The sequence below is a fragment of the Bombus vancouverensis genome, chromosome 2 (assembly GCF_051014615.1).
Source record: "Bombus vancouverensis nearcticus chromosome 2, iyBomVanc1_principal, whole genome shotgun sequence".
NCBI classification, from domain to species: domain Eukaryota; kingdom Metazoa; phylum Arthropoda; class Insecta; order Hymenoptera; family Apidae; genus Bombus; species Bombus vancouverensis.
In genome coordinates this window covers 14758609-14784928 of record NC_134912.1, presented here as the reverse complement: position 1 = coordinate 14784928, position 26320 = coordinate 14758609, and the positions used below count along the sequence as shown (strand labels likewise).

At 27.6% G+C, this 26320-nt stretch overlaps 6 protein-coding genes across 14 annotated transcripts; 2 read left to right on the top strand and 4 right to left on the bottom strand.

Annotated features, from left to right (window-relative positions):
• Nucleotides 1–677: 677 nt before the first annotated feature.
• Nucleotides 678–3619, bottom strand: Dak1 (cytidine/uridine monophosphate kinase Dak1). 3 transcript variants are annotated; one of them, XM_033345280.2, is made up of 3 exons: nucleotides 3477–3619; nucleotides 1504–1854; nucleotides 678–1396 (listed from the first exon to the last, which is right to left on the bottom strand). In XM_033345280.2, exons 2-3 carry the CDS (start codon nucleotides 1822–1824, stop codon nucleotides 1115–1117), a joined length of 603 nt encoding a protein of 200 aa, XP_033201171.1. In that variant the 5' UTR covers nucleotides 1825–1854; nucleotides 3477–3619; the 3' UTR covers nucleotides 678–1114. The 3 variants fall into 3 exon arrangements, with proteins under 3 accessions (XP_033201171.1, XP_076481231.1, XP_033201170.1); XM_076625116.1 differs by lacking the exon at nucleotides 3477–3619 and adding an exon at nucleotides 1914–2075; XM_033345279.2 differs by lacking the exon at nucleotides 3477–3619 and having other exon boundaries at nucleotides 1504–1863.
• A 9-nt stretch (nucleotides 3620–3628) lies between these two features.
• Nucleotides 3629–6337, top strand: Coq2 (ubiquinone biosynthesis protein COQ2, mitochondrial). Its single transcript, XM_033345277.2, has 7 exons — nucleotides 3629–3764; nucleotides 3829–4281; nucleotides 4378–4544; nucleotides 4604–4751; nucleotides 5033–5226; nucleotides 5330–5518; nucleotides 5600–6337. The coding sequence occupies exons 2-7, from the start codon at nucleotides 3933–3935 to the stop codon at nucleotides 5789–5791; spliced, it is 1239 nt and encodes a 412-aa protein (XP_033201168.1). The 5' UTR covers nucleotides 3629–3764; nucleotides 3829–3932; the 3' UTR covers nucleotides 5792–6337.
• LOC117163211 (protein Abitram) lies at nucleotides 6008–8136 on the bottom strand. 2 transcript variants are annotated; one of them, XM_033345278.2, is made up of 3 exons: nucleotides 7890–8136; nucleotides 7367–7478; nucleotides 6008–7287 (listed from the first exon to the last, which is right to left on the bottom strand). In XM_033345278.2, the coding sequence occupies exon 3, from the start codon at nucleotides 7124–7126 to the stop codon at nucleotides 6275–6277; it is 852 nt and encodes a 283-aa protein (XP_033201169.1). In that variant the 5' UTR covers nucleotides 7127–7287; nucleotides 7367–7478; nucleotides 7890–8136; the 3' UTR covers nucleotides 6008–6274. The 2 variants fall into 2 exon arrangements, with proteins under 2 accessions (XP_033201169.1, XP_076481224.1); XM_076625109.1 differs by lacking the exon at nucleotides 7890–8136 and adding an exon at nucleotides 7806–7857.
• A 249-nt stretch (nucleotides 8137–8385) lies between these two features.
• On the top strand, nucleotides 8386–14073 carry LOC117163201 (uncharacterized). The gene is made up of 7 exons (XM_033345260.2): nucleotides 8386–8856; nucleotides 9243–9331; nucleotides 9407–9552; nucleotides 9643–11497; nucleotides 11576–11782; nucleotides 11871–11932; nucleotides 12019–14073. Exons 1-7 carry the CDS (start codon nucleotides 8735–8737, stop codon nucleotides 12208–12210), a joined length of 2673 nt encoding a protein of 890 aa, XP_033201151.1. The 5' UTR covers nucleotides 8386–8734; the 3' UTR covers nucleotides 12211–14073.
• Nucleotides 14074–15541: 1468 nt separating this feature from the next.
• ktub (Tub domain-containing protein ktub) lies at nucleotides 15542–19875 on the bottom strand. 2 transcript variants are annotated; one of them, XM_033345261.2, is made up of 8 exons: nucleotides 19734–19875; nucleotides 19121–19256; nucleotides 18967–19059; nucleotides 18717–18892; nucleotides 18481–18648; nucleotides 18060–18405; nucleotides 17833–17985; nucleotides 15542–17714 (listed from the first exon to the last, which is right to left on the bottom strand). In XM_033345261.2, exons 1-8 carry the CDS (start codon nucleotides 19773–19775, stop codon nucleotides 17581–17583), a joined length of 1248 nt encoding a protein of 415 aa, XP_033201152.1. In that variant the 5' UTR covers nucleotides 19776–19875; the 3' UTR covers nucleotides 15542–17580. The 2 variants fall into 2 exon arrangements, with proteins under 2 accessions (XP_033201152.1, XP_033201153.1); XM_033345262.2 differs by having other exon boundaries at nucleotides 18717–18889.
• Nucleotides 19824–25958, bottom strand: LOC117163175 (transmembrane protein 62). 5 transcript variants are annotated; one of them, XM_076623767.1, is made up of 15 exons: nucleotides 25459–25958; nucleotides 25235–25346; nucleotides 25017–25154; nucleotides 24582–24908; nucleotides 24242–24374; nucleotides 23983–24138; nucleotides 23737–23884; nucleotides 23496–23618; nucleotides 23332–23413; nucleotides 23122–23250; nucleotides 22862–23036; nucleotides 22531–22755; nucleotides 22359–22387; nucleotides 22135–22212; nucleotides 19824–19915 (listed from the first exon to the last, which is right to left on the bottom strand). In XM_076623767.1, the coding sequence occupies exons 1-15, from the start codon at nucleotides 25660–25662 to the stop codon at nucleotides 19887–19889; spliced, it is 2088 nt and encodes a 695-aa protein (XP_076479882.1). In that variant the 5' UTR covers nucleotides 25663–25958; the 3' UTR covers nucleotides 19824–19886. The 5 variants fall into 5 exon arrangements, with proteins under 5 accessions (XP_076479882.1, XP_076479871.1, XP_076479877.1 ...); XM_076623756.1 differs by lacking the exon at nucleotides 19824–19915 and adding an exon at nucleotides 19937–21125; XM_076623762.1 differs by lacking the exon at nucleotides 19824–19915 and adding an exon at nucleotides 21138–21319.
• Nucleotides 25959–26320: the final 362 nt, after the last annotated feature.

Sequence of the window (26320 nt, the reverse complement as noted above, 5' to 3'; positions counted from 1 at the left end):
TCTTCCTACAAAATCTTTTATATCTATATTACAATAATTCAAATAATTGCATTGTGAATTTATTCTTTCTTACTCTTTTTCAATAAAATGCATTCTTTTTAGAGAATTCTAATAATCAGTTAAGTTTTTGTACCTAAATTTTCTAAATATTTGATATTTTATCTAAATAATTATATTTGTTTAAGTAAATAATAGTTATTTTAGATATTTAAAAAATAAAAATACGAAACCATTATCGCCTGTAGTATGGGAAACTTATACTCAAACGTATATTTGGTTGCCTCTCTAAAGGAGCTCAATATTTAAGTCAAATTGTTAAAATTTTAAAAGAATCTTTCGATATGTACGATCACGTATCTATCTTATTTTAAAAATGGAATATATAACCATGAAAAGACTGATCATTTATCTTAATGATAACCACCTATGTAATGATATACATATATAAATATCCTCCAAGAGATTATAAATTATAACAAGAATGATTACTGAAAAGTGATGAAAAAGATATCGTACTTTCAAAAAACAATCAATTCAATATCAATTAATTAAACTCTTGATAATATTTTTTTGTGAATGCTATGTAATATAAAATCAATATTTTCGATTATAATGTTCAATTATGAAAGTGTAATTGAAGCATCAGATTTATAAATAAAGATCTAGTAAAAAACAAGTTACTATTGCAGCAAAAATATATTTTATATAGTATAATACATTTCATTCAAATGAGAACAGTACAAACATTTTAAACAAATGTCAAATTTATTACAAATGCTCTCCCATATAGATAATAACAAAAATCGCAATAAAATATTTATAGATTCTTGTAGAAAATTATTGTAATGTTAAAAAAGTGTGCATATGGATCATTATGCTACCTGTACTAAGAAACTAAAAAATACTAAGGGTATATATTGAAACCAAAGCAAATTAATATTCCCGACATGTAATTAAAGACAATATAAATATAATATATTGCACTAGTATGAATTAAATTTTCTTACAATACATATACATATATATGTACATTTTTTTTCTTTTATGAAATAACATTAAATGCAAATGGATTATAACTTGATCTCACTGAGATCAATTAACATTTCCTACTAATTCATAACCATCCAATTTTAGATAAAACCTCTTTAGCATCTTCGAATACTTTATCTGGTGATTGCATACTATTAACTTTGTATACAAAGTTTTGCTTCTCATAATACTCAATTATAGGTAATGTATTTGTAATGTAAGTTTCGTGTCTTTTGACTAAAACTTCCTCATTGTCATCAGACCTGCCACTTCCTGCTGCACCACGATTTAAACATCTCTGGGTACATACTTCTTTACTACATTCACAGAACAATACCCCTTTTATTACACATTTTTCTGACATTGCCTAAATTAAATAAAAGGTATTGTAAAAAGAAGGTAAGCATTACACAATTTCGTCCTCGTATAGAATCTTTCATTATTTAAACAAGATATTTATTGTTATCTTTGTACCTCATTCCAACCATCAACATTGTCCTGGTTTCTTGGAAAACCATCAATCAGGAACCTTTTATGCGGACTATTGCTGGTCTGCATGGCATTATCTAGAAGACTGCAAGTAATTGCGACTGGCACAATTTTTCCATCTTTAATATAATTTTCGATAAGTTCTCCGTACTTTGAATTCGGCTTCGTACGTTCCTCTCTTAACAGATCTCCAGCTGACAAATGGACATAACCATATTTTTTAGTGATGTACCTGCACAATGTTCCCTTACCCGCACCAGGACCACCCAAAATAAATAAAACTTCGAATTTCTGTTTTGCAGACATTTTAAAAAGCCGCAGTCCTCCTGAAAGTACCTTGAACATAAAATAACACCAGTAATCGTAATCAGTTACACGTTACACGTAATAAGTACCTATACTCATCTATCGTCCTATGAATATTAACATGGAGATATTATGGGGATTTTTCAAGAACAAGGTTTTTGGTATACAATTTAACTACTTTTCCCAATTTTGACTATTTCACAACAGTTTTTTTTTTTAGGAAGCTTTATTTTACTATTACAAGAAGAACTCAATCGGGGAAGATCGAAAAAATAGTACAGTTATTGTCATTTTTTTTTAAATGCATGAGATTAAAAATCTTTTTTATTTCGTTAAAATAAATAAAAATATAACATTTCTTCAGTTTATACCACCGTCCTGTAAGCAGGTCTCAACACCTGCTAGGGAAAACCACCCGAAAATTGAGTCGAGAAAAATCATTGATATGTATACTATATACTAGAATATATGTATATCAATTTAATTATCCTATCATCCTACTAACATAGGATGTAGATGATATAAGATAAATAAATTTGAATCACGATTATATAAACAGGTCTCGACACCCATATACTGAAGCCTAGGGGAAATTGTTCGAAAATTGAGCCGTGGCTGGTTGTGAGAAATCAACATAGAAGGTTTTCGTTCTGCGCATGCGTGACATGTTATAAATGTCTCAGATAGAGACAGAGATACTCCACCCATCTCTGTCTATCTCGCAAAAACACAGACTTTGTTGACTTTTTATGTTGATTTTTCATGCCTAAACATGGCCCAATTTTCTAGGTTTTCCCTGGTGAGTGTCGAGACCTGTTTATACAATCGTTATTTTGATGAATTAATTGTGACATAGAAATACAGGGACCTAGTACAAATTTGATTGGCTGGTGTGGGGTGTGATGTCACTTTCGGAGAGCGGGATATTGTAAGTAGTTGAGTATATGAGCCATAGTAGCTCTATCTGGTAGTACCGCTGAGGTGCTAACTTTGTCCTGACCAATTTTCGGATTCACTTCTACTCATGAACATATCCATGCTTTCGGTCACAAATGTCACAAATGTTACGCCTCTCTCCCGCTGAAGTCGCTTCACCCCCCTCAGTTATTATTCGGTCACTATATTTCTACGTCTATGAGATTAACTTGTTTATGAAATTAACGTTTACAGGGTAGATATGTTAGGATTTTAAGATAGTTAGATTAGGCTAGGTTATATTTTACAAAAGAAAGAGAAATGCAAGGGGAGAGGCAGGATCTCCCCTCCACCCACATATTCGCTAAAGATTTATCTATCTATCATAATCCTATCATTTACAACTAACATCAGAAGCATTTGTGAAATATTAATTGATTAATGTATATATATAATTGATAATATTATTATCGTATATATTAATATATAGTGTAGTGTTATATATGTATAAAAAAATACTATTTTTTTTAATTTATTTATGATCATATGTTATGACATACATGTATGGTGACGTATGCGTATATAAATCTCAATATTTTTATGAAATACGTTTTAAAGAAATAGAATTATAGGCATCTTTATCTCTTTGTTATTTCTATATAACACAATATTTAAGTATATTTTTATTTAGTGTATTTCTATATTATCTAATTATTATTTACTTAATTTATACTTACTTAAATTAAGAAAATATTATGTACAATTAAACAGGATCTTCTTGAATATGCCAGCAGATTCGAATCAGAATAATTGAAATGTTACTTTACCATGTATTTATTATATTGACAGTACAATATCATCTTAAGTATCGGCGTATCGAAATATACTACGCGATTGCGTATTGTGCGCATGCGAAGTATGTGTTACGCAAGATTACATCCATGTAGTACAGCTATAAAGTATGACGATTCAATTTTATAGCACGTTTTATTGCATTTCTTATGTAATGTAAAAAGTACCACAAGGTTTGTTATCAAGATGACTTAAAAGATATACTTAGTAACATTACTAAGCAAAATGTACGATTAGTATTTGCAGTAATTTATATTTAACCACAACATGACGTGAATTAAAGGAAATTGAGGTTATGTCAGATTCCTAAATATTATTTACAACTAATAAAACACGAAACTATGATAATGATGCAATTGTATCAACAATTATTTGGACGTGGGAAATGTTTAAAATTTTACCTGCAATTTAATCAAAGAAAATGTGTTGTAAACTATTTGTACTCTTGCAATACGGTTCATACCATATCTTGCATGTATGATAAACATAATTATGAAAATGATAAAACACCGACGCAAGAGAAATTAAAGTCAATTAAGATCTTATCGAATACGGGTGATGAAACAATAGAATTTGCTAAAGCAGCAAATGTTCAGTCAAAACAAAAACTCACATTTGCAAAATTAGTAAATAATTCTCCACCTAAAATAAAACCATACCTGAAACTCATAAGATTGGATAGACCAATAGGTAAGAAAGAAGTTAGTTAAAAATTATTATTATTACAATCATAATATAAAATGAATGTAACTTATACAAATAATGATCAGTAACTTATAAATGTAGGATCTTGGTTATTATTTTGGCCATGTGGTTGGAGTATAGCCATGGCAGCAGCACCAGGTGCCTTACCAGACCTTCAACTTTTATCTCTTTTTGGGATGGGTGCATTCATCATGCGTGGAGCAGGGTGCATCATAAATGATATGTGGGATCAAGATATTGATGGGATGGTAATATTGTCTTGACAAATATTTTAAGATAAGATATTATGAGGACATTTTAATGCTAGGTAGCCAGAACAAAAGATAGACCCTTGGTTACTAGGGAAATTTCACCCCTACAATCATTGATTTTCCTTGGAAGCCAATTAACTTTGGGATTGCTTATATTGTTGCAACTAAATCTTTATAGTATTATATTGGGTGCAAGCTCACTAGGTACTACTTTTAAACAGTTTATATAAAACAGTATTTCTTAATTTTATCAATTAATTAATGCCAAATCATTTTCAATTTTCAAAGCATTATCTTTATTATAACTTATTACATATATATAAAAATAAAGAAGCAACTGGAGATCATCTTATTAGTAATAGAGGATATAAAAAAGATTGTGTTTCATGATTACAGTTTACTAGTCTTTCTCAGAAAATTATTAATTAAAATTTAGAAATACTGTTAAAGTAAATATCTTTAAATCACTAAACTTTTTGTTACAGTCTTAGTAATAGTATATCCAGTTATGAAAAGAGTAACATATTGGCCACAATTGATCCTTGGTATGACTTTTAACTGGGGTGCTCTTTTGGGTTGGTCTGCAGTGCATGGTTCGTGTAATTGGTCTGTATGCTTGCCACTTTATACTGCTGGAATTTGTTGGACACTTTTGTATGATACTATATATGCACATCAGGTAAATTTCAACTTTCTGATATATTTGATTTAATATGTTACATAATTTACTGATATAATTTACTTTAATGTGCTTTCATATATTCTCTACTTTTTAATTATAGGATAAAGTGGATGATGTTATAGTAGGCATAAAATCAACAGCTTTAAAGTTCGGAAATAAGACTAAACTTTATTTATCTGGATTCAGCACAATCATGATAACAGGGTTACTTGCATCAGGTATATTAACTGCACAGACTTGGCCATATTACACTGCAGTAGGATTAGTTGGTACACATCTTGTTAATCAGGTATGCATTATATAATTTTGAAACAAGTGTATAAGGAAAAGTTATAATCTAAAGAAATATTCAATGTACATATCTTTTTAGATTTATAGTTTGAATATCAACAATCCTGCAGACTGTGCCAAAAAATTCATCTCTAATCACAGGATAGGAATGATTCTCTTTGCAGGAATTATTTTAGGGAATCTCATAAAAGATACTAAATGTAACAAAGATGACAATATCGTACAAAAATCAGAAAACGAATTTACTTTTATCAAAGAAACGCAAGAGTAGTTGCATCGCTATTATAAATGATTATTAAATATACGAACTGAGGTACTACAGAGGCAAATTATATGTAATAGACAGAAAGCACGAGGTAAATAACTGGCTGGTTCCAGTAAATTAAGGAATTACATAGTTTTAATTATATGTTAGGTGCCATAAAATAATTATTGATTACAATGTTTACCAAGGTGTCTTTAGTATCATTGACAATTCAACTCGGAGTAATTTAAATAAAAATAATTTTTATTTAATACTATTCCAAATTTATGAACTGAAAGGTACACCAAAGATTACAGCAGTGTAGATAGAAAACAGTTACTGGAACTACTGTTCTGAAATATTGATTATAATAGACAAAAATATAAGTAAATATTTTTATGTATATACATGTTGAAGGTTTAAATGAAATGGTATAATATTATTTAACCAAATGAAATCAATTAGAAATAAGATTACATAATGTAATTTGGTTTTCACTATAGTAAGTAATTAAATTTCCTTATTTATTATTTTTAGGTCATTTTTTAATAAAGTATTTGATGTGCATATTTCTGATATTTCCAAGTGATTTGTAGTGCTTCGTCGCTCTAGCATCTTCAAGTCATATTGTTCTTGAGTTAATAAGGATTTTTTCATTTTGTCTAAAAGTTTTATATTTGGCAGTACTATAGCTAAGTAGCCTGCTCTATGTGGAGGTTCCAACAAGAGCTCAGGATTTTGTATTAGTGCTTCATTTACTTCTACCAATTTGCCAATTATACAACATTTTATAACATACGTTTTTTCGTTTGAACAAGTAATTATACAAATGTTAGAATTCATTTGTAAAGGTTGAGCACCATGTTTACTTTTACCAGAAACTTTATTCTGAACTCTATCTAATTTATTGCTAACTTTGAAGTCTACTTTTATTATATGTTTATCATCTTGAAGAATTGCGTGACTCGGAGCAAGAGTAAGCATGCAAATTCGGTTACTATGCATTAAAATACAAATGTCATCTGCGGGACTTTGTACATCTAATTTATAATAAGCAGTAAAATATCGATCTGTAATTGTAGGAAATGATCCATGATATTTTACTCCTTCCAACATGTCTGTAACATCATTGTCAGGAGGAAATGGAAATAAACTATCATCATCATCATCATCATCATCATCATCTTTATTTGATAGCAAAATACTTTCATCTTCATTATCTATTAAATCCACCATTTTTTGACATTCAGAATGTTTATCTGTGTCACTTTCATCCTCTAAAACACTGAATGAATCATTTTCTATATCATTAGATTTAGTTCTTTTTTCTACTGGTTCATTGTTATCCGAGTTAATATTCATTATTAAAATAATAAATTTTTAATAGTGTGAAGATTTATTTAAAGCTCGTTTAACAAAGTTAAGGTAGATATTGTACATTAAATGTACATTTTAGATTATATAGTTAATCCAATTTGTTGTTTTTAAAAAATATTGCTGCTTAACTTCTTCCAATTTTTTCGCTAGAAACAAAATATTATATTACAAGATTAATGAAACTTAAGAAATTTTGATCATTCAGAAGTAACATTTAAAACTTACGTCTTTATGTTATGCACAAAATCGGTTGTTTCTTAATATAATTACACTTATTACCACAGATAAACACCACAATAAACAATCATGAAAAAAGTTAGGTTACATCCACATTAAACTAAAACATATGTAATGCATGTCAATCATTTCTCACTTTACTAGTTTTATTTGGGACTATTTATCACAAACGATAATTATTAAATGAATTTGTAGTACTGTCTAATATAACGTGTATGATATTTAAGTTCAATTATTAATGAACATAAGAAATTGCAAAATAATTAAATAATTTATTGTAGTAACTAAATTTTATTAGTTACATTAATTACATTCAATCATTTAATATTAATTTACAAAATATAAAATATAAAATATGCAAAAACATGTAAAAACATTTACGATGTTATATAGACATATCTAATATCTTTTCTGTATTTATATTTACAAGATGTACTAATAAATTTTGATCCTAACAAACTCTGAAGTCGAATTGACTTCGATCGGAGAAATTCGAACATCTTATACTCACTATTTTATATAACCAGGGAGGAAGTACATATATAACAAACTTGGTTTCAGTTTAAAAGATAAGATACTACACATGGGAGAAAGAAATTGAACGTTAAAAATATTTTCTACTAGATTATTAACATTTTTATTGTTTTTTTTATTATTATCTAATCTTCTTTTTGCTAATATCATAAACGAACGAATACTAATATGTAATTAAACTTCTTAAAGCACGATCTCTACGTAGGCTAGGATAAAATTTTTAAAACCATGTATCAAAGAATTCTGAGAGAAAAATAAAAGACTACTTAACTATATGTATAATTAGTGCAAAAAAATTGTTACCCTCTATCGGTAATTAAATTTACAATCTGTTTTTTAAAGGCATGTTCTGAAGTAAAAACTAAAGGCTATTACTCATTATTCCCTAGATTTGCTAAGACTCTATTGGGCAAATGAAACTTGGAAAAAAGAGATTGTGAAAGAGATATTAAACCACAATAAAGTGATATCTATAAAAGGAAAGTCAAAGGAAGTTGAAAGAAAACGCAATAAAACGAACCTTCTATGAATTTATTTTGTACCGTGGTCTGCGTTGATTCTTCTTGAAAACAAATTGAAAATCCCGAATAAAAGTTCCTATTGTCCTATCTGTGGTTATGTTTGTCAAGGGTTCAATTCATTTTAATATATATACTTTTAAACTGTAAACGGTGCCGAATACCGAGGAATTTTGTAAATGACTTGGCAAAACGTGACACTATTTTTATATATCTACCACGTCATCGAGCTGAACGGGAAAAGGCACTTTAACGGTAAAATATGTGTTCATCGAAACTTTTAATATCGTAATCTGAGCAAAACATGTCAGAAAGGAAAGTGGATACAGAAATTGTGCGGCAGCAGTATACAAACGATACGAGCCTTATTGATGAAACTGAAATCATTGATGTGTCTGTTTTTGATTTTGATGATAGTGATGGCTGGTAAGTAGTTCTAAGATAATTTGTAATTATGTCGAATGTTTACAATAGTTGAATTGTTTTAGCTACTGTTTAAGTTTCAAAAGAATTGTCATTTTCTTATAAGATTATCATACTTTGTTATTATCATACATTAAAAATCTTAATTTTTTGAAAATTAATTAAAAAATTCGCTGATGTTTTATAGAAATACTCTTTAAGCTTATATTTTTTTTTTATTCTTAGTACTAAAAATATAACAGCTTTTAAGAATTTAAGAAGCATATATTTCATAATGTATGCAAGAATATGTATTTTAGTTTAATGAATCATTTGGTAGATTCTATATTTGTCTATGTAAGCTTCTGTTGAAGCAATAGCTAATGATTATGAATTATATCTCTTGTTAGGTTGTACATACCATCAGAATATAAAATGGAATCCACTGTCCATGATTTGTACACCTGGTTAAAAACTGAACCAGAGTTAAATTTTTCAGGTATTGAAAATGTCAAACATTATTTTTTTACAATATATTTATTTTATATGTTTAATTTATATATATTTTATTCAGCTAATAAAAAATCTATTGATACAAGAACATTTACAAGATCGAAAAAGCGGTCTAGTAGAACTACTTTTGAATCTATTTTGGAATCTTTATCTTCACCTGTGTCAAATACATGGAAAACTTCGAATTTTTCAAATATAGAGGAAGATGTAAGTTTATTTATATTTATATATTATACATATAGTATATATGCTCAAAGTATAAGTTTAAATTTAAGTATATTTCTTTTTCGTATGTAGTTAAACAAATATTCAGACATATCTACTACAAACAAAGAAGAAGCTGTGCATCCTATGTTAAAAATGGCACCTAATACAAATATTAATTTTCTCCCTGATGAGCCTGTAACATCAGGTCAAGAAAGCATGGAAGTATTCTTAAATATGTCTCAATCAAAGGGAATTGACTCATTTATTAATTTAATGGAACCTGGCCTTAGTGATCCACTGATGAACGTTTCACAACCTTCTATTTTTTATTCATCTATCACTTCATTACCTAGAGATGATTCATTACATAATACAGAATGTAACAGAGATGAGGAATCTTTAAATATAACTCAGTTGTGCAGTCAAGAAATTTACAAGTGTGAAGATATTAAAGATTCAAATGTCAATGAAACTTTCTTAAAAAGTAATGAAGCAGACAATAACAAAAGCTACTGCCTGAGCACAACGAATAAATCTGATGACATTGAAAGAGAATTAAATGAAACTTATAATGCTGATGAAGCTTCTGCAATGGTTGTGTTATCAAGTTCAGATAAAGATAGATTTAGTATAACTAAGTTGTCTTCCACATATGTAAATAAAGATGATACTAATACACAAATATTACAATCAGAAAATAGTGAGAGAAAAGAATTATGCAATTTAAACACTACATATCCTTCGGTTTTTCAAAAAGCAGAAAATTCGCATATTTTAGATACTACATATTGTACAGCAGATACTGAAAAAGCAATTAATGGTATAATTTCAACTGGTAAAAATGATATGCAATGTGATAAAGATCAAGTATACGATTTGCAAAAAGGTATAGTTCATGATGTATTGAAAGATAATGAACCTTCCATACCTTCTACAGATTCTTCTTTTACACTTCACGATGATGCTTTCAACCCTATATTCAAGTTGCCTATTCCTCTTTGCAACCAGTCAACTCCCAAAAGTATAGACATGTTAAATTTCACGCATAGAACGATTACCAAGTCTAAGCCTTTAGAATCATCTCGAGTATACAACACAGCTTTAAATTCAAATTTTAAAGCGCCGACATTGAGGAAAGAATTATTATCGGAAATACACAAAAGTGAAGATCATAGACTGGATTTTACCTTCAATCATGTAATTAAAGAACACCAAATTGGGAAAACTAAGAAGGAAATCAATGAGGCTCTAAGCCAGAATGTCAAGAATGATATTCCTATAGAAAATAGATACAATACATATAAAAAGGAATCACCAATTAACAAAATTAAACTTCATGCCGAAATAGCAGACGAGGCAGGAGCTTGTATTAAAAATTCGCCAGAAAAGAAATATTATACATTCACAAAAAAGAGTAGTAATCATGGTGGCAAAACTGACATGGAAAATGCAGAATCATTTGATAACGCGGACGCTACATTCGTAAAACCAATTTCAAAATTACAGAAGCGGAAGCAACATGTACCGCGGATGTTTTCAAAATTGCCACAGTTTCTTCAAAAGTCTAATCCGAATCTTGTATCAAATTCGTTGAAAACTGTTAACATAACAGGTACAAATGTGTCTAATTATGGATACATGAAAGGTTCGCAACCAAACATTGTAAGAGATGTTGAAAAAACTCTAGCAAACAAATTGTATTCTCTCGGAAAAATGAGAAGTGGTTCTGAACAACGCCTTTTAGAATTGAACACAGGTGTTGGGGAACTTCAAGTATTAGGTGCTGCAGGATCTACAGAAAGTATTGAAAGTACACATAGTGCTCATAGTGCACCTGATTTAGATGATAGACTTAGTACATGTTCGGATAGTAGCCACAATTCATATACAACACAGCCAATGAATATTGAACAACTGCATCAGATAGTACGGATGCAAGAAGAAAGTTAGTAATACTTATATCATGATATTAAAAATATATTATGTTATATAAAACATAATGTTTATATTCCTTATATTTTAGGTTTGAAACAAGATGCAACATCTGGATTAAATAGGCGAGTTTTAGAAAGTGCTTGGGTTGATGTAAAAAAAGATTTGTCTTCTCCTATACTAAAGAATGGTATTGATAATTGTGACAGTGATTCGCCATTAAGTATTGACTTCAATGTTAAAACAAGCTCTCCAATATTAAGTCCTACAAGATCTAGTCAGTCAATAAATACTGATGGTAAGTTACAATAGTGTATTTAACAATCTTCATATAATTTTGATTGTTTCGACTATATAAAAAGTACTTACTAATGTGTCTTTTTAAGATCTATCTACAGAAACTGTATTGAAACAACAGAATGAAGTAGACATGGTAAAAAAAGTTGAAGTGAGTTTTTTGTTTGTTTTATGTATATAAACTTTGTTTACGAATAATTTTTAAGATTACTTGTTAAATGTTACACTATCATACAGGCTTTTAATAAACCAGTTATGAAAGTTGAAAATAAAACGAGACTGCGACAACCAACAAATTGGAACACAGGCAATAGACCTTCAAATCTTATGAGCGCTATTCCTAGACCACCATCACGCATACCAGCACCTAGATTTGTCAGGCCAACCGCAAAGAATATTCAAGGAGATATAAAACGAGGATATATGTAAAATTATAAGGGGTATCCATAATCAAAGTATGCGTTTTTAAATAATATTCGTAATTTAATCTGTATTCATACTGCAACTTGTATAAAAGATGTTTTAAGTTATGACCTTGGAGGGAAGATGATAAAATTCAGTATTATTAGATTTTCAAGAATAATAAAAAATAGAACAAATTGAATTTATATCATACTCCTAACCTTTTTGAGACTGTTTATGTTTATAAAGAAAACAACAAATTTAAAAATGAAATATCTTTATGACAATTTGGTGTACAAATATTTTTATCAAATGATCTGTTGAAAGACTATTTAGAATATAATGTTTCATGTTAACCTTCTTTTATCTAAATTGCTTTTTTTAAAATATTGAGATATTTAAAACCAAAAATTACCCCTCCAAATTTTTAGCTTTTCAGTAATTATTTATAGAGTCCTTATATTTTAATCTGAATGATTTTCATATATTGCGAAAATGCAAAAATATAATGAATATGAATTGCTATATTTGCAGCATGAGATAATCCCTGTTACATGTGTAGATATATAAAAATCATTTTTTATAAAAATGTTGTTAAATATAAAATGGAATTGTATGTCAACAAGAGAGTATATGCACGATGTGTGTATTCCACTTACAGGGTTAATAATATACCAGTAACATGCTGTGTGTAGCTATAAGAGAAATTTTTGGATCTGACATTTTTATAAACTTTATTGTCAGGAAAATCACATGAAACAGTGAGAATGGACTGATATGAAAAGTATTTAAACCTAAGAAAGTATTTAGAAATAAGTTTATTTTATACTATTACAAAAAAATCACATTCCACGTAAAAAAAAAAACTGAAGAGAATAAAAATTTACAACAAAAATATTCAAGTGATAAAAATAATAATTTCCATAAAGGGGTATATACAAAATATGAATTTTGTATTACATGTAGTTATAGATAGGCCTGAAAGAACATCAAATCGAAATTTTTTAATGCAATTTTTTCTACAGAACAGTATTAAAAGTTTAGGGTTTAATCATTATTACATAAATTTTTATAACGACATGTAAAGTGTATAAAATCATCTAAAAAGAACTAATGTAGTACCATTTTCAATATATATGGCCTATGATGTGTACTAAAGTAAATAATTAGATTGAATACACAGCAATTTATGGTATATTATCGATTCTATGCGATATATTTGTATATTTTTAATACCCTTGAGCATAATTTCTTGCTGATCTGCAATATTTATATTTTTAACTCTGATTTTTATAATAACTTCTATATTCTGGAAATGAATGCTTTTAAATACATGAGAATTAGTGGAATGCTCTTCTGATTTTATAAACTTTTACATCTTAAATTATAGTTACCAAAAGTTAATTAAAAAATTGTTCGTATATCATAGAAGAAGTCAATGTCAATTTAATTACTAGAAATTGCAAATCTTTAATAATTCTATTTATATATTAAAGTGAAACCAAAAAATATGCTTAGTACGCTGAAAATTGAAAATTTTAATCATTCGTATTAAAAATGTATATAAAATATTTAAAACTCTTGAAATGTTTTGTAGTACATTCTACAATAGCCTTCCATAAAGTTATAAAAAATATAATTCATTTGAAATTAGAAAATGTAATTAAAAATGGAAAACTAAAATATCTGTGAAATACCGCATTTATCTTTTAGGACAAATAGAGTAAGCTCCTCCTAGAATAAATTAATTACTGTTTCTAATCAAAAAGTATTATTTGTTAAAAAATAATATTCTGTGTTACTTTAATAAATATCTCTGAATGACGTCACTTCTTTCCTATGCTATGGAGCTTACTAAACAATGTGTACAATAAATCATCATTTATTGTATACCTTGTGCATTTCATTTCCGTCCTGAAACATCATTTTTTATATTAAACCAAGAAATTGAAGATTATAACATATCACAGCGTACAGATGCTTAAGAAAAATGCATAGTCAGTTAATATACAATTATACTATATATTATATTATATTATATATATATATATTAAATTCAAGTTCCATTACTATTTTAATTGCTAACAAAATAATATGCTATGGTAAATACATCAAATATCAAAACTCTATATAAATAAATCAGTAAACAAGTAATAATTATAATTAGGATATCCGTGAAAAGTTTTTTAATGACATAAATTTTAAAGCTTTCACAATGAACTTTATAGAACAGTTTTTGGTATTTTTAAAAGACTCATTTGTAAAGAAGGCTTTGCAATATTATAGACTCTTCAAGTATGTTTTATGTACATGGAAAAACATTTATATGAAATGATATATTTTGCTTCTTTAAATCAAGTTTGCAAGCGATTTGTCTTAGTTAGTATTCTGATACTTGACACTCTGTTCAACATTCCTCTTCTGTAATTCTTTGCTTGAAGCAATAACAGCAAGAGGAGCAATAAAGTGCTCATTCATTAATGTGGTTTTAAGGTTATTATCAGTTTTATACGCATGGTTACAACTTCGATATTGAATTCATTTGACATTGAATTTTAATGCTACATATTTTATGATAAATCGTTGCGCTTGTTGTGTTATGTTTGAATTTGTAATGATATAAGCTTGGATTTATAGTTATTTTATAACATATACAATATAGAGTATATTTGATCATATTTTAAAATGTTCTTCGAATACCAATAATTCTATGCAATTAATTTGGCACCCCTCTATAGTAGTAAATTAAGGTATAAAAAGTAAAAAGTAAAATTGGAAGGTCTAGTTTTACAAGATTCTAGTTTGGATATATTTTTAAATAGAAAAGAAAAAAATATTGATGAAAACAAAACAATATTGAAAATAGTAATATATTTAATATGACAATGGAAAACACAAGAATAAGATTCTTGAATAGTATTTCTGTATATCATTTCTTCTTTTGATTAAACAAATATTCAATTAAAATTTGAGAACTTGTATTCATGTTGTAAATAATAAACGTAAAAGTGATAGTCACATTATATCCTTTATTTATATCTCTGAATGTTAGACCTTAAGTGCCTTCATTGTATTTCAATACAAAAAATTTTTTTTATACATTTAAACTAAGGGAATTAATTACCTGTTCACTAATCTTATCGTTCAGTATTGGTGTAAAACTTTCATGTGATCTTTTTCTATTAAAGTCTCTACTAATAAATGTTATGGTCATAAATATTCAACCTTTCAACCATTTTCTACTCCTTTTGTGCCAAGAATTATAATTCCTTCATATCTTTTAAAGAATGATTTATTATATACAAAATTAATGTTCATATAAATCTATTTAAGTTATGGATCTGAAAACAAACCATAAAAAGTTGCAATTTGTATTTATTTTCAGATTGATGAAAATATAATACCCATTGAACACTTCAATTCACAACATTAAACATGATAAGCTAATTACAGATTTTACTTTTTAATGTGTACACGCACACTCACACGCAATTAAAGTATTATCAATACATCTTAAATGCTATTCGGTATTAACATTACTGAAGTAAAAAATAAGTCCAATATGAAATATTACAATTATAAAATGTCTAATTGACATTCTAAATAATATTAATACTGTTTACTTGTATAGTATTTAAATTTGTTTTGCTTTATCTTGATAAAAATGATTTTCCTTTAAGTAGCACCTTTCTTTGATAAAATACACATTCATTTTTTATAAATAGCAGTACTTTATCACAAACAAAACTTAAGATGTATAAAATTTATAAAGTTACAAATTTTCTCCGATACTTCTATAATGTCGTTTTTCGCGTTGCAATTTGTTGCAATTTTACATTTGTTTACATCTCACTTTACTTTTTGTTCTTTTATCTTATTTTATTATATATATATATGAACATTTAATACCATATATATCTAATTCCCAGCTGCATAAAACACACTAATAAATGATCTTACAAAACTTTAAAATAATAATGAACTTTACCTTTTGTAAATTTGATGAAAATAGTACATGATTATTAAAATGCTTATAAATGTCGAATTCATTGGATGAAGATTTACATAATGAAATAAAAATTGTCAAGTTTTTCTTTGCAATTCCCTAATGTGCAATTAATGTTATGTAAAGGCACAGCATAAAAATATTTTTATCAATGCTTTAATGAATTCATTCTACATTATACATAAGTATCAACATATCTTTGGTATTTTTATAAATATAAGGGATTTTATGTCAATGATAACATGTTTTTTGAACAATAAGTTGTATATCAAATAAAAATACTTGATATGTATTTTGAATGATACGTTTAGACAATGATTAACAGATCCATTATAATACGTACACTGAAATCGTGGTTACACTGCTATAGCAATATCTTTGACTAGTGCACTTAGATATTAAAAAATTTTTCACGCAGTGAGATACAATATTATGCACTGGGAGCTATACACAACATATTTTCATGTAAATAAAAACATATTTGTCATTTGTAAGATTATTCCCAATTCTAAGAAAAAGTAATAAATTACATACAAATCCGTTTGCAAATAACTGATCATTTATCTCCTTAATGTCAGTTCTAAAAAACATTGCAGATAAATATTACCTTTAATCTTACTTCTCATATAATTTTTTGTGTTATTTTATTATCATGAGTGTAAAATGTGCTTGATATCTTCAAGCAAAGATATTTAGCATAAAAATAACTCGACATATATGTATTCCATATACTTTTGATACAAAGATTCATTATCATCTGTTTAGGCAGTAAATTGTGCAGTGTATCAATATTAATATCATTGTTATAAAATATCGTTTGTGTAAAAACCTGATCATGATAATACCAAAATGTGAACCTTGTAAATACCAGACATTTGATTGCACAAACATAGTTTAAAATATTTCAAATATTGAATAAGAGAGCAAACAATTAATAAAATATAAATTAAAGATTGTACAGTTTGTTTTTAAATTATAATTCTTTACCATGTATATTATTCATCACTGAACGTCTATAGGCAATATTATTATTACAAGTATTAACAATAAAACATTGCATGTGCAATATGAATCGAAATGCACATTATAGCACAATATATTAGGATCAACAACAATACAGTTATAACTGTTATCTTAATCCTTGGGCGCAATGCATCAAATGTGAAATGTATGTTTAGCATTTAAAAACAGTATCTATATATAAGAAAAGTGAACACACGATTTATACCGATTATCCTTATATCAGATATCAATAGAATAGTTATTGTTACGGATATGCTTGTAGAAAAACATCATTACAATCTGTTGATTGTCCATTGCGGATTCTTCTAACCAGTGTAGTTTATCGCCCATAGATGTATAATCATTTTTACGTTCAATTATGAATTATATTATTCACAAGCTAACTTACTATCGAAGCTACTTAAAGCAATGGCAAATGCTTGAAGCGTGCACAATGGAAACCTGTAGTCCATTGTAAAAACATCTTCTGCCACACGGCCAAATTGCATAACAACGTAATCAACTAAAACACAAAATCATAAAGTGATTTTCTTTAATCTACAGAAGTGTGACTATTATAAACTTTCCAAGTATTCTTTCATCTAAAATATTTCCTTATGTCAAAGGCATAAAATACAAACCATCACTATCGTGTACCACTTGAAAATTTTTCACAGACGCTTGAGTTACGCGTCCATGGAAATTAAGTACATATGACTGTGTGTCATCGTTCCATACAGGAGTCTTATTGTGTAATTCTATTAAGTTGTCCATATTTTTTGTTTTCCATCGTTCTGAGGAAATAAAAAATAAAGAGTAAAAATACTGATTCAATAATATCTGCATTAAAATGATAGTTTATATATACCAAGAAGTGTTTCGGACTCATCCCGTGGGCAAATCTCAACTCTTTTTTGATCCGATGTCATTCCCGGGATAATGACAGTCATTTTACGTGGCCCTTTAAATCCTAAAACGTTAGTATCGTATATTACCGCCGCTAATTCTTGTCTGGGATTAAAACGATCGTCTCTTTTATCATCTTTCATTAATGAATATCCATTATCGTATACGGTAAATTGTGTTCCCAGAAGATTTGATCTTAATTTTCCAATATAAGATTCGCCTGCTCTTGAAAGGTCCGTAGGATCGGTAGAAATTAAATAGTTACTTGTTGTACTTTTTTTTCTTTTACGTCCAGCTAGTAAGAAAATCTATAAATGAAAAATATATTGTTTGCGTTTTGTAGATGTATTTGTTCTATAGAGATTTTCTAAAGAATCACATACCTTCTTCCCATAATCACGTTCTAAGTGTAAAAAATAAGTTGGGTAGAGGCCACGGTCCATACCCTTTCTATCACGTGTTATCCTACATTTGTAATGCATTTTTTTATTTGCTGGTTGTAATACAAAATGCTCTATATTCCCTTCCACGTTTCCCTCTAATTCTGGACTCTGAATGATAAATCAATGATACATGTTTTAGATGATATATAATTTTTTTTAGTTAAAAGCAAACTTACTGAAGAATTATTCTCCCTACTGATAAGTGTGCTAGCACCATCTGATGGAGCTACTCTAAGAGGTGAAGGACATGGTAAAGATTCCGAAGGAGAGTGTATATCTATAGGTGACGATTCTTCATCTGCACAATCTGCAGCTTCCATAGTTTGATAAAAACCTCCTTCTGTGCTTACTTCTATGACAAAAATGTGACATTCATATATCTGTTATAGTTACAATTAAATTAAATTAAACATCTAATTAATATACCATGAATTCTTGATTCCACATCCTTATTTTCTGCAAAGGTATTTAAATCTGGGTTTGTGTGTGATATATTAAACTGTAATGGCCCATCATATCCTAAGAAAAACAAAAATTATATATTTCATTATAATTAACTTTCTTACCTCATTAAACTTACCTCGAAGCTCTTTGTTTGGATTCATCCATTTTGTAGAATGACTTGTAAGCTGAGTGCTTGATATGTTAGATGCCTGTACCATTCCACCAGCGCCACTTTGTCGTTTTTGTTTCATTTTTTGTGCAATTAATTGCCTCTGTAATTGATAAAATCATTATAACACCAAATGTTTTAGAAAACTGAATAATAATTTTTAATTGGAATTTATGAATAAGAAATATATATCAAAAACGTGAAAAACATAAAATAAATATATTTTTTCACAAATTCAATGCAAAATAGAATATTTGTTGTCTTGTCAAATCAAATTTCAATAAAAGGACCATTATATTATAATTGCTCTATATACAAATTTATAAATATTTAAATGACCTACTTTCTGTGCATGTATACGTATGCGTGTACATATATATATAATAGTATAATATAATTTGAAATTCCGGCTAAAGAAATAATTTTATTATTTCTGTCTTCCTACAACATGATATGTACTCTAATAACATTCTTTCATCTTTTAAAATATTACAAATACAAAATACATGATTGTGATTTAAATGAAAATTCAACATTTCAAAATTATCATCAGAAGTATTTAAATCTATTACTTGCGTACCTGCTGTTCGAGTTTCTGTTGTCTTAAATCTAGAGATGTCATATTGCCGACATGTACTAACAAGAACTGTCATATGCGATTGATTTTCACAAAATAATTCAGCTTCTCACGAGAACCAATTTGTTTACGCCAAACATATTTCGTCGTCCGTGGCTACCTAGGCAACCGTACGATGGAAAACCCTAACATATTTTTAGGGAGAAATCTTAGCTCTGTTGGTACTTATGCCGGGGAAAAGTTACAAAAAACTACATGGAAAGGCATCTACAACTATTATAAGTAGTAATAAATCGCGCATTTCCATTCAGCAGAATTAATTCCCGCGCATTTCTTTTTAAAAGCAGTTTAAGAACATTTAAGAAATGAATCTTAAGGAAGCATTTTCGAATTATTTCCTTTATTAACTTTCGAGAATTATTAGATATATTCTTCATTACGCATTCAAATATTAACATTACATAGAATGGTGAAACTTAAATTATGCGATACAATTAGGATAGTTGGGATAGTTTAAAGTCGTAATGTAATCAAAATGAATAAAGTCGAGATGATTAATAAGTAGACCGCGGATTTTTATGCATTTATGAGAAATTTAAAAAGGCAAAAATATATAAAATATCTAAATTAGACTGCTCGCACTATTTAGTAGGTGAAATAAATTTCCACTTAGCTTTTTCTTTGCGTTTATAAAAATATGAATTTGCATAAATATCTGTAGTCTATTCAATAATTATACAATTCTCAAATTAGTCAAGCTATGTATAACATTTATTAACACTTACATGCGTTATTGTGTTGTAAATTTTATAGTATATATTTTACATATTTTTTATATTACTACTCAGTCGAGTGATTAAAGATATATTTTATGTTATGCATGAATTATTTGAAAATAATATTTCTTATTTTTCTTGTAGCAGTTTATAAAATACATTAAATGCTCATACTTCATAAAATAAAGAATTAATTATGATTCCCAATAATTATTAATTTCATAAACTTTTGAAAATTGTTTTGTACAAAACCAAAAAGTACATGAAAACAGGCACTATAGTTATTAAAAAGTTGTAGGTATATTGTAAATTAATATTGTGTATACATTTATGAATAATAACTAAAAATGAACTTTCAATCACATTCTTGAAGTTTTCTGAAAATGTATTGGCATATTTATGGAAGAAATTCATAATTATTAATGATTGGGAATCATTGGTCTACTGAGATCACATTTTTACAGTTCTGAGATCATATTTGAGAACAATAACAGTTAGATAGTTTGTAGAAAAATATAGGATAGCAATAGAACCTATTCTTTAAGGAAATATTGATTTGTATTTTAAAAAAGATGTCAATTATCCACACATTGTTTCATTCTCTTTTTGCCTGAACCATCTAAATCAAAATATAATTATATGAGTAAAATATAAAAAGGTATTAAAGAAATTTATAATTAAAGAATTAGGGCTATTTATCTCAGGAAAAATAATACCTTTCATAAATTGAAAATAGTAAAATTATTAATTTTACTTATATTATCTTCAGTTTTTTAAATTAATTTTGCTTCTTGTTACATGGATAAAGTTTGGCTGGGCAATATTAACACACAGAAATATATGATGAATTAAATTTTAAAACAAAAATACTTATAAGTTATTGTTTAAGTCATTATTAAAAATTTATCTCTAAAATAAAGCCAGACAGTTTCTTCTATTATATTATATATAAAATATAATGTTATTACGTTTTAATATCATATGTTATTGCAATTTCTTTTTCTTATTTCTATAGATAAACTTTTAATTTAATTTTTAGCTAAAATATAATATGTAGCGTAAAATAAATAATTAAATTTTCTTCTTGTTTTGAATGAAATCCCTTACATAACATATTTTATGCAAATACTTCTGTAAAACAACATGGAAGCACGTTAATAATTGTTATGAACGGAAATTATTTTAAAATTAATTGAAAGAGATAGTTAGAGAGTATTTAAATTAGTCATTCAGAACACATGTTCTTAAATTACTGTTTTGAAAACATCCGAGCACATGCAAATTATTAAAATCAATTTACGGATATTAAATGTGTAAAAAATATTAACAGTCTTTGCTATAACTCCACCAGTTGATAAATTCTTTGGCATTCTCTAAAGGAACTTATTGATTGTAATGTACGATTATAAATAACAATTACAGTTATTTCAATTTTTTTTGATAACGTAAGCAATAAAATTTTTATTTTTTACACTAATCTAGATTTGTGAAATGTATCATAGCTAATTCTGATATACACTATATGATAATGACTTTAAGTTTACATTTACTGGACAAGAAATAAATTTATAATGGCCTATTTCAATTTGATATATAAGAAGTAAGTAAATAAAAATAGACATACATACATATATACGTAGGCGTTGGAAAAAATGAGGAGGGCTTCCTACTATGTGCAACTCTATACATTTCGTCAAGGCGCCTCCCTAATATACATATATATGTAAATGTATATTTTTATAAATTGACTACATAATATGTACGTGAGGACGTGAAAATATTCCAGCTATATAAAATTAATACTGGTAATTTGCTACACTTTCATGGTAAGTTATATTTTCTATAAACTAACCAAGGGGAGACCATACTTTTGCAGCAGACCTTTATATAAACAAAAAATCATAATTAATATAAGTAGAAACTATAATAAAAGAAATTTAGCAATAAACTATTACTAAATCCAATAATTCATGGATTAGTAATTTAAATTTCTTAGGATATCTAAATTTTGATATAATACATACCTTAGACATGAATATGGCATTGTATCTACTTGATGCCACAACATGATTGCTAAAAATATACTCCAAGTGCGTAAAGGACATAATATGGTAGCCAATGTCCCATATGCTAGCCAGAAGAAATAAGCCATACACGTTTGCATCATGATTAATAATATTATTGGTAAATATTGTAGGACAAAACAAATCTTAGATAATGGTTTCTCATTTGGTTTAATATTTTGTAACCTGTAAAATCATTGAATTAAATTTTGTTTCATTATGTGTATATTTATTTAGTGATATGCATAAATATGATGCAACCTGTGACAAAAAGTGATACATTTTGTCTTACCGTTTATCCACTCTATTAGCTAAGATTAGCATCAATGGTAGATGAAAAGAAAATAATTGGAAAAATCCGTAAGCATAAGTAAAAGCACCGGGTAAGAAAGATTTTCCAATAAATGTTCCCCATGCAAAAATTACACCCGTCTGATTTTCTATTACTTCACCAACAGCCCATGGACCTTAAAAGTAAATATTTCGTTTTTGTAAAATTGCATGTTCAACAAATATGATAAATTAATAAATGCTAGTTAATTAAATGCTTACCAACTGTTAAATATAATGTATACAATACTAATGGAAAAAACAGACGATCAACTGTAGATAATATCCATAATTTTCTAACCCATGAATAAAAAAATTGTATTCTGAATCTTGGTCGATGCATCTGTTTCCCTAATTAGGGAAAAGTTCCAATTTTAATTTTCTACTTAACATTAAGAACTTTCTAGCAATATTTAATGAAAGTTTACTCACTCTCACACAATATATGAAGGAAACGAAGTACACACAATGGGATTACTAATAAAACTAATACTGTTCCAAAGAGGAATTGGAACTAGATAAGAAAAAGATTATATCAATACCTAAATTTGCGCAAACAGGAAATTATTTTGTAATATATCTATTAAGCTACTTACAATATTACTAACGTTAGACATAAGTATAAGTCTAGGTAAAACACGAAATGATAAACGTGATCCATCAAGAGCAAATGGTTGAACTACTGTTGCTTCTCTTTCATCCATGTCGGAAACCCTTACCTGTGATTACTTTTTTTGTTATTAATTTTCAATACACAAAGCGTTATGTAATATCACTAATATTTAGCGTTATAAAGCAAAAAAATAACAAAAAGTAAATGAACATATTTTACTAAACTCGAATAGTATGTATTCCCTTTCTATAATCTGTGGTGTTCCATCTCAAAACATAGAGTGGTCCTTTAACATGTTCACATTCAGACCAAGGTTCATCATCTAACTGAACCTCGACAATCTTTATTAACGCTATCGAGAATGCCAATATCCTACAAAAACAAGAACGTGTAACGATAAAAATCAAGAATAATATACAATATTTAAATATAAGAAAAAAACATACACTTCATTGTAGAAAAATATTTACCTAATATGTGTAGATTTAATAACAGATATTATATTCTCTTTCCTGGGCATTGTATACAAAGCATGTTTAGGATTAGTTATTAGTACTACAGGCCATTCTTTGTGTTTTACATCAATGAACGAAAATTGACCATGGTCAATTGCTCCTAAACGATACCTGAAAATAAACATAAACAAATATTACAATCAATTATAACTTAATATAACAAATAAGTGAATGTGCTTCTTATTATAATGAATATAAAGTACAAATAGTTTACATTCTGTTATCTTTCCAATCTGCTAACTCTAATTCAAGGAATCCTCCTCGTTGTAGAGTGTACATATTAGGCACTGCTCCGCCAAGCGTATGATAATGTCCACAAAGATATACCATACTTTCTTTATGTTTGCCTGAAAGTATATTTTAGAATTTCTCTAAAAATTATACTTTTAAAATAATATGTATTATCATTGAAAATTTTGGGATCATACATCATTCTGCACAAACAAATTAAAGTAAAATTAGAATTTCAAGATTTTACTTATTGAAACAATAATAAAATAAGTTAATAATCCAATATGTTTAGATGTAAGAGTATATATTTTGTTAATTATTACCTATGATATTTCTAATGCTGGTATTAGTTTGTGATAGTATGCAGGATGTGGGATAATGACCAAACCATATTATAAAATCTGCATTATTATCCTTGGACTTATCTACTAAATTGTATATACTTTTAATTTCATGCTCATCTAACATGCCAACAAAATTGAATGGTCTTCTCGGGCCAGGTTTTAAGCAAGCATCTATTGCAATAAATGTATAATATTTTGAACCAACATTTATGGTATACATATAAGATCTTGGGTGCTTCTGTCCTTGAATGGAATAGTTTGAATAATAATTATTTTTTGATTCAAGACTTAATACATTGAAATTATCTGAAATAAATTTAAATAATATAATGTAAATAATATTATATATTTTAGCATATAATTTTTTTTAATAAAAATTGGTCTTAAAAATGTGTACTATGTTATTATCCCTACCATGATTGCCTCTCACATCTAACCACAAAGTCTTTCTGGTAACTTCAGTATCATCTAAAACACGCTTATAATATTTCCATTCTTCCAATATTTGCTTTGATCCCATTTTATCCTTGGCTTTTGCATCTGTGAGATCACCTGTTGAATCATTCATTATTTTATCCATAGTATAAAATTTATTTTATAAAAGAATATTATTAATATCAAATGAAATTTACCTGAAGCAAGAACAACAGTAGGTTTAATACTGCTCACAGTAACATTACAAAATTCCTTTAGCTCTGTTATTCTAAATGGATCTTGAAATATGCTTATATGTATATCTGATATCTAAAAAGATTTAAGGCATAAATAACACTGATTCAGAAATCAACTAAAGGCAGACACAACTTACTTATGTATAATTCCTAAATACACAAATATTTTTATAAGAAATACAAACCTGTAAAAACCACATTAGCTGGTCAAAAGATTCTCCAATATCATAAAATTTTGGCTCTGACCATCCTTTTTTCACATCCTTGTTATGCAAAGTATCATCTAGTATATGATTATCAACATTGATCAGATCAGCAACATTTGCTACAAATATCGATAACATTAGTACAAAGACTAGGAGGATTACGGTGGATTTCGTTATTTTCATTTCTAAAGGGACTCCTTAAATGCTTTACACGACAATTTTCTTATCAGAGCCGACCACGTTCTATGTACTTTCAATGTTTACAAATTCTATATGTTAGGTTATAGTTTGAGATACATATGACATTTGGAATGACACGGTTTATAGAGACCGGAAAATAATTTGGAATTTGAATTTTTCATAGTTTCACAATTTGCCGTGATCGATTGACAATTATATATCACAATATAATCACAATCAAGTATCTGATCATTGTAAAGCATCGAAGAAAAGAATTGACATGTTCTGCGCATGATAGATTTTAGCAGTGATGCTCATGAAACATTTATCATGGCTAGCTTTGTGTTTCTTTTATTGCGTATCTACCTTGATACGTCACAATTATGATTGCGAATGTTCTAACATTTTAGCGCGAATTTTAAATCTTATAAGATTCTGATGGCTCATGTTATTATAATTTATATTTAATAACACATGTTACATACAAATTGCATTAATATATATGTATATAACTTTTATAGCTACATATATATCGAGGTCTTTTGAAGATTCAACATGTTTATAATAAAGTATGTAATAAAAATATGCTTTATGGATAAAATGTAAAATTAAAGGTGATGATGAAAACCACTGCAACCATCACCACTAATAATTTTCTTAT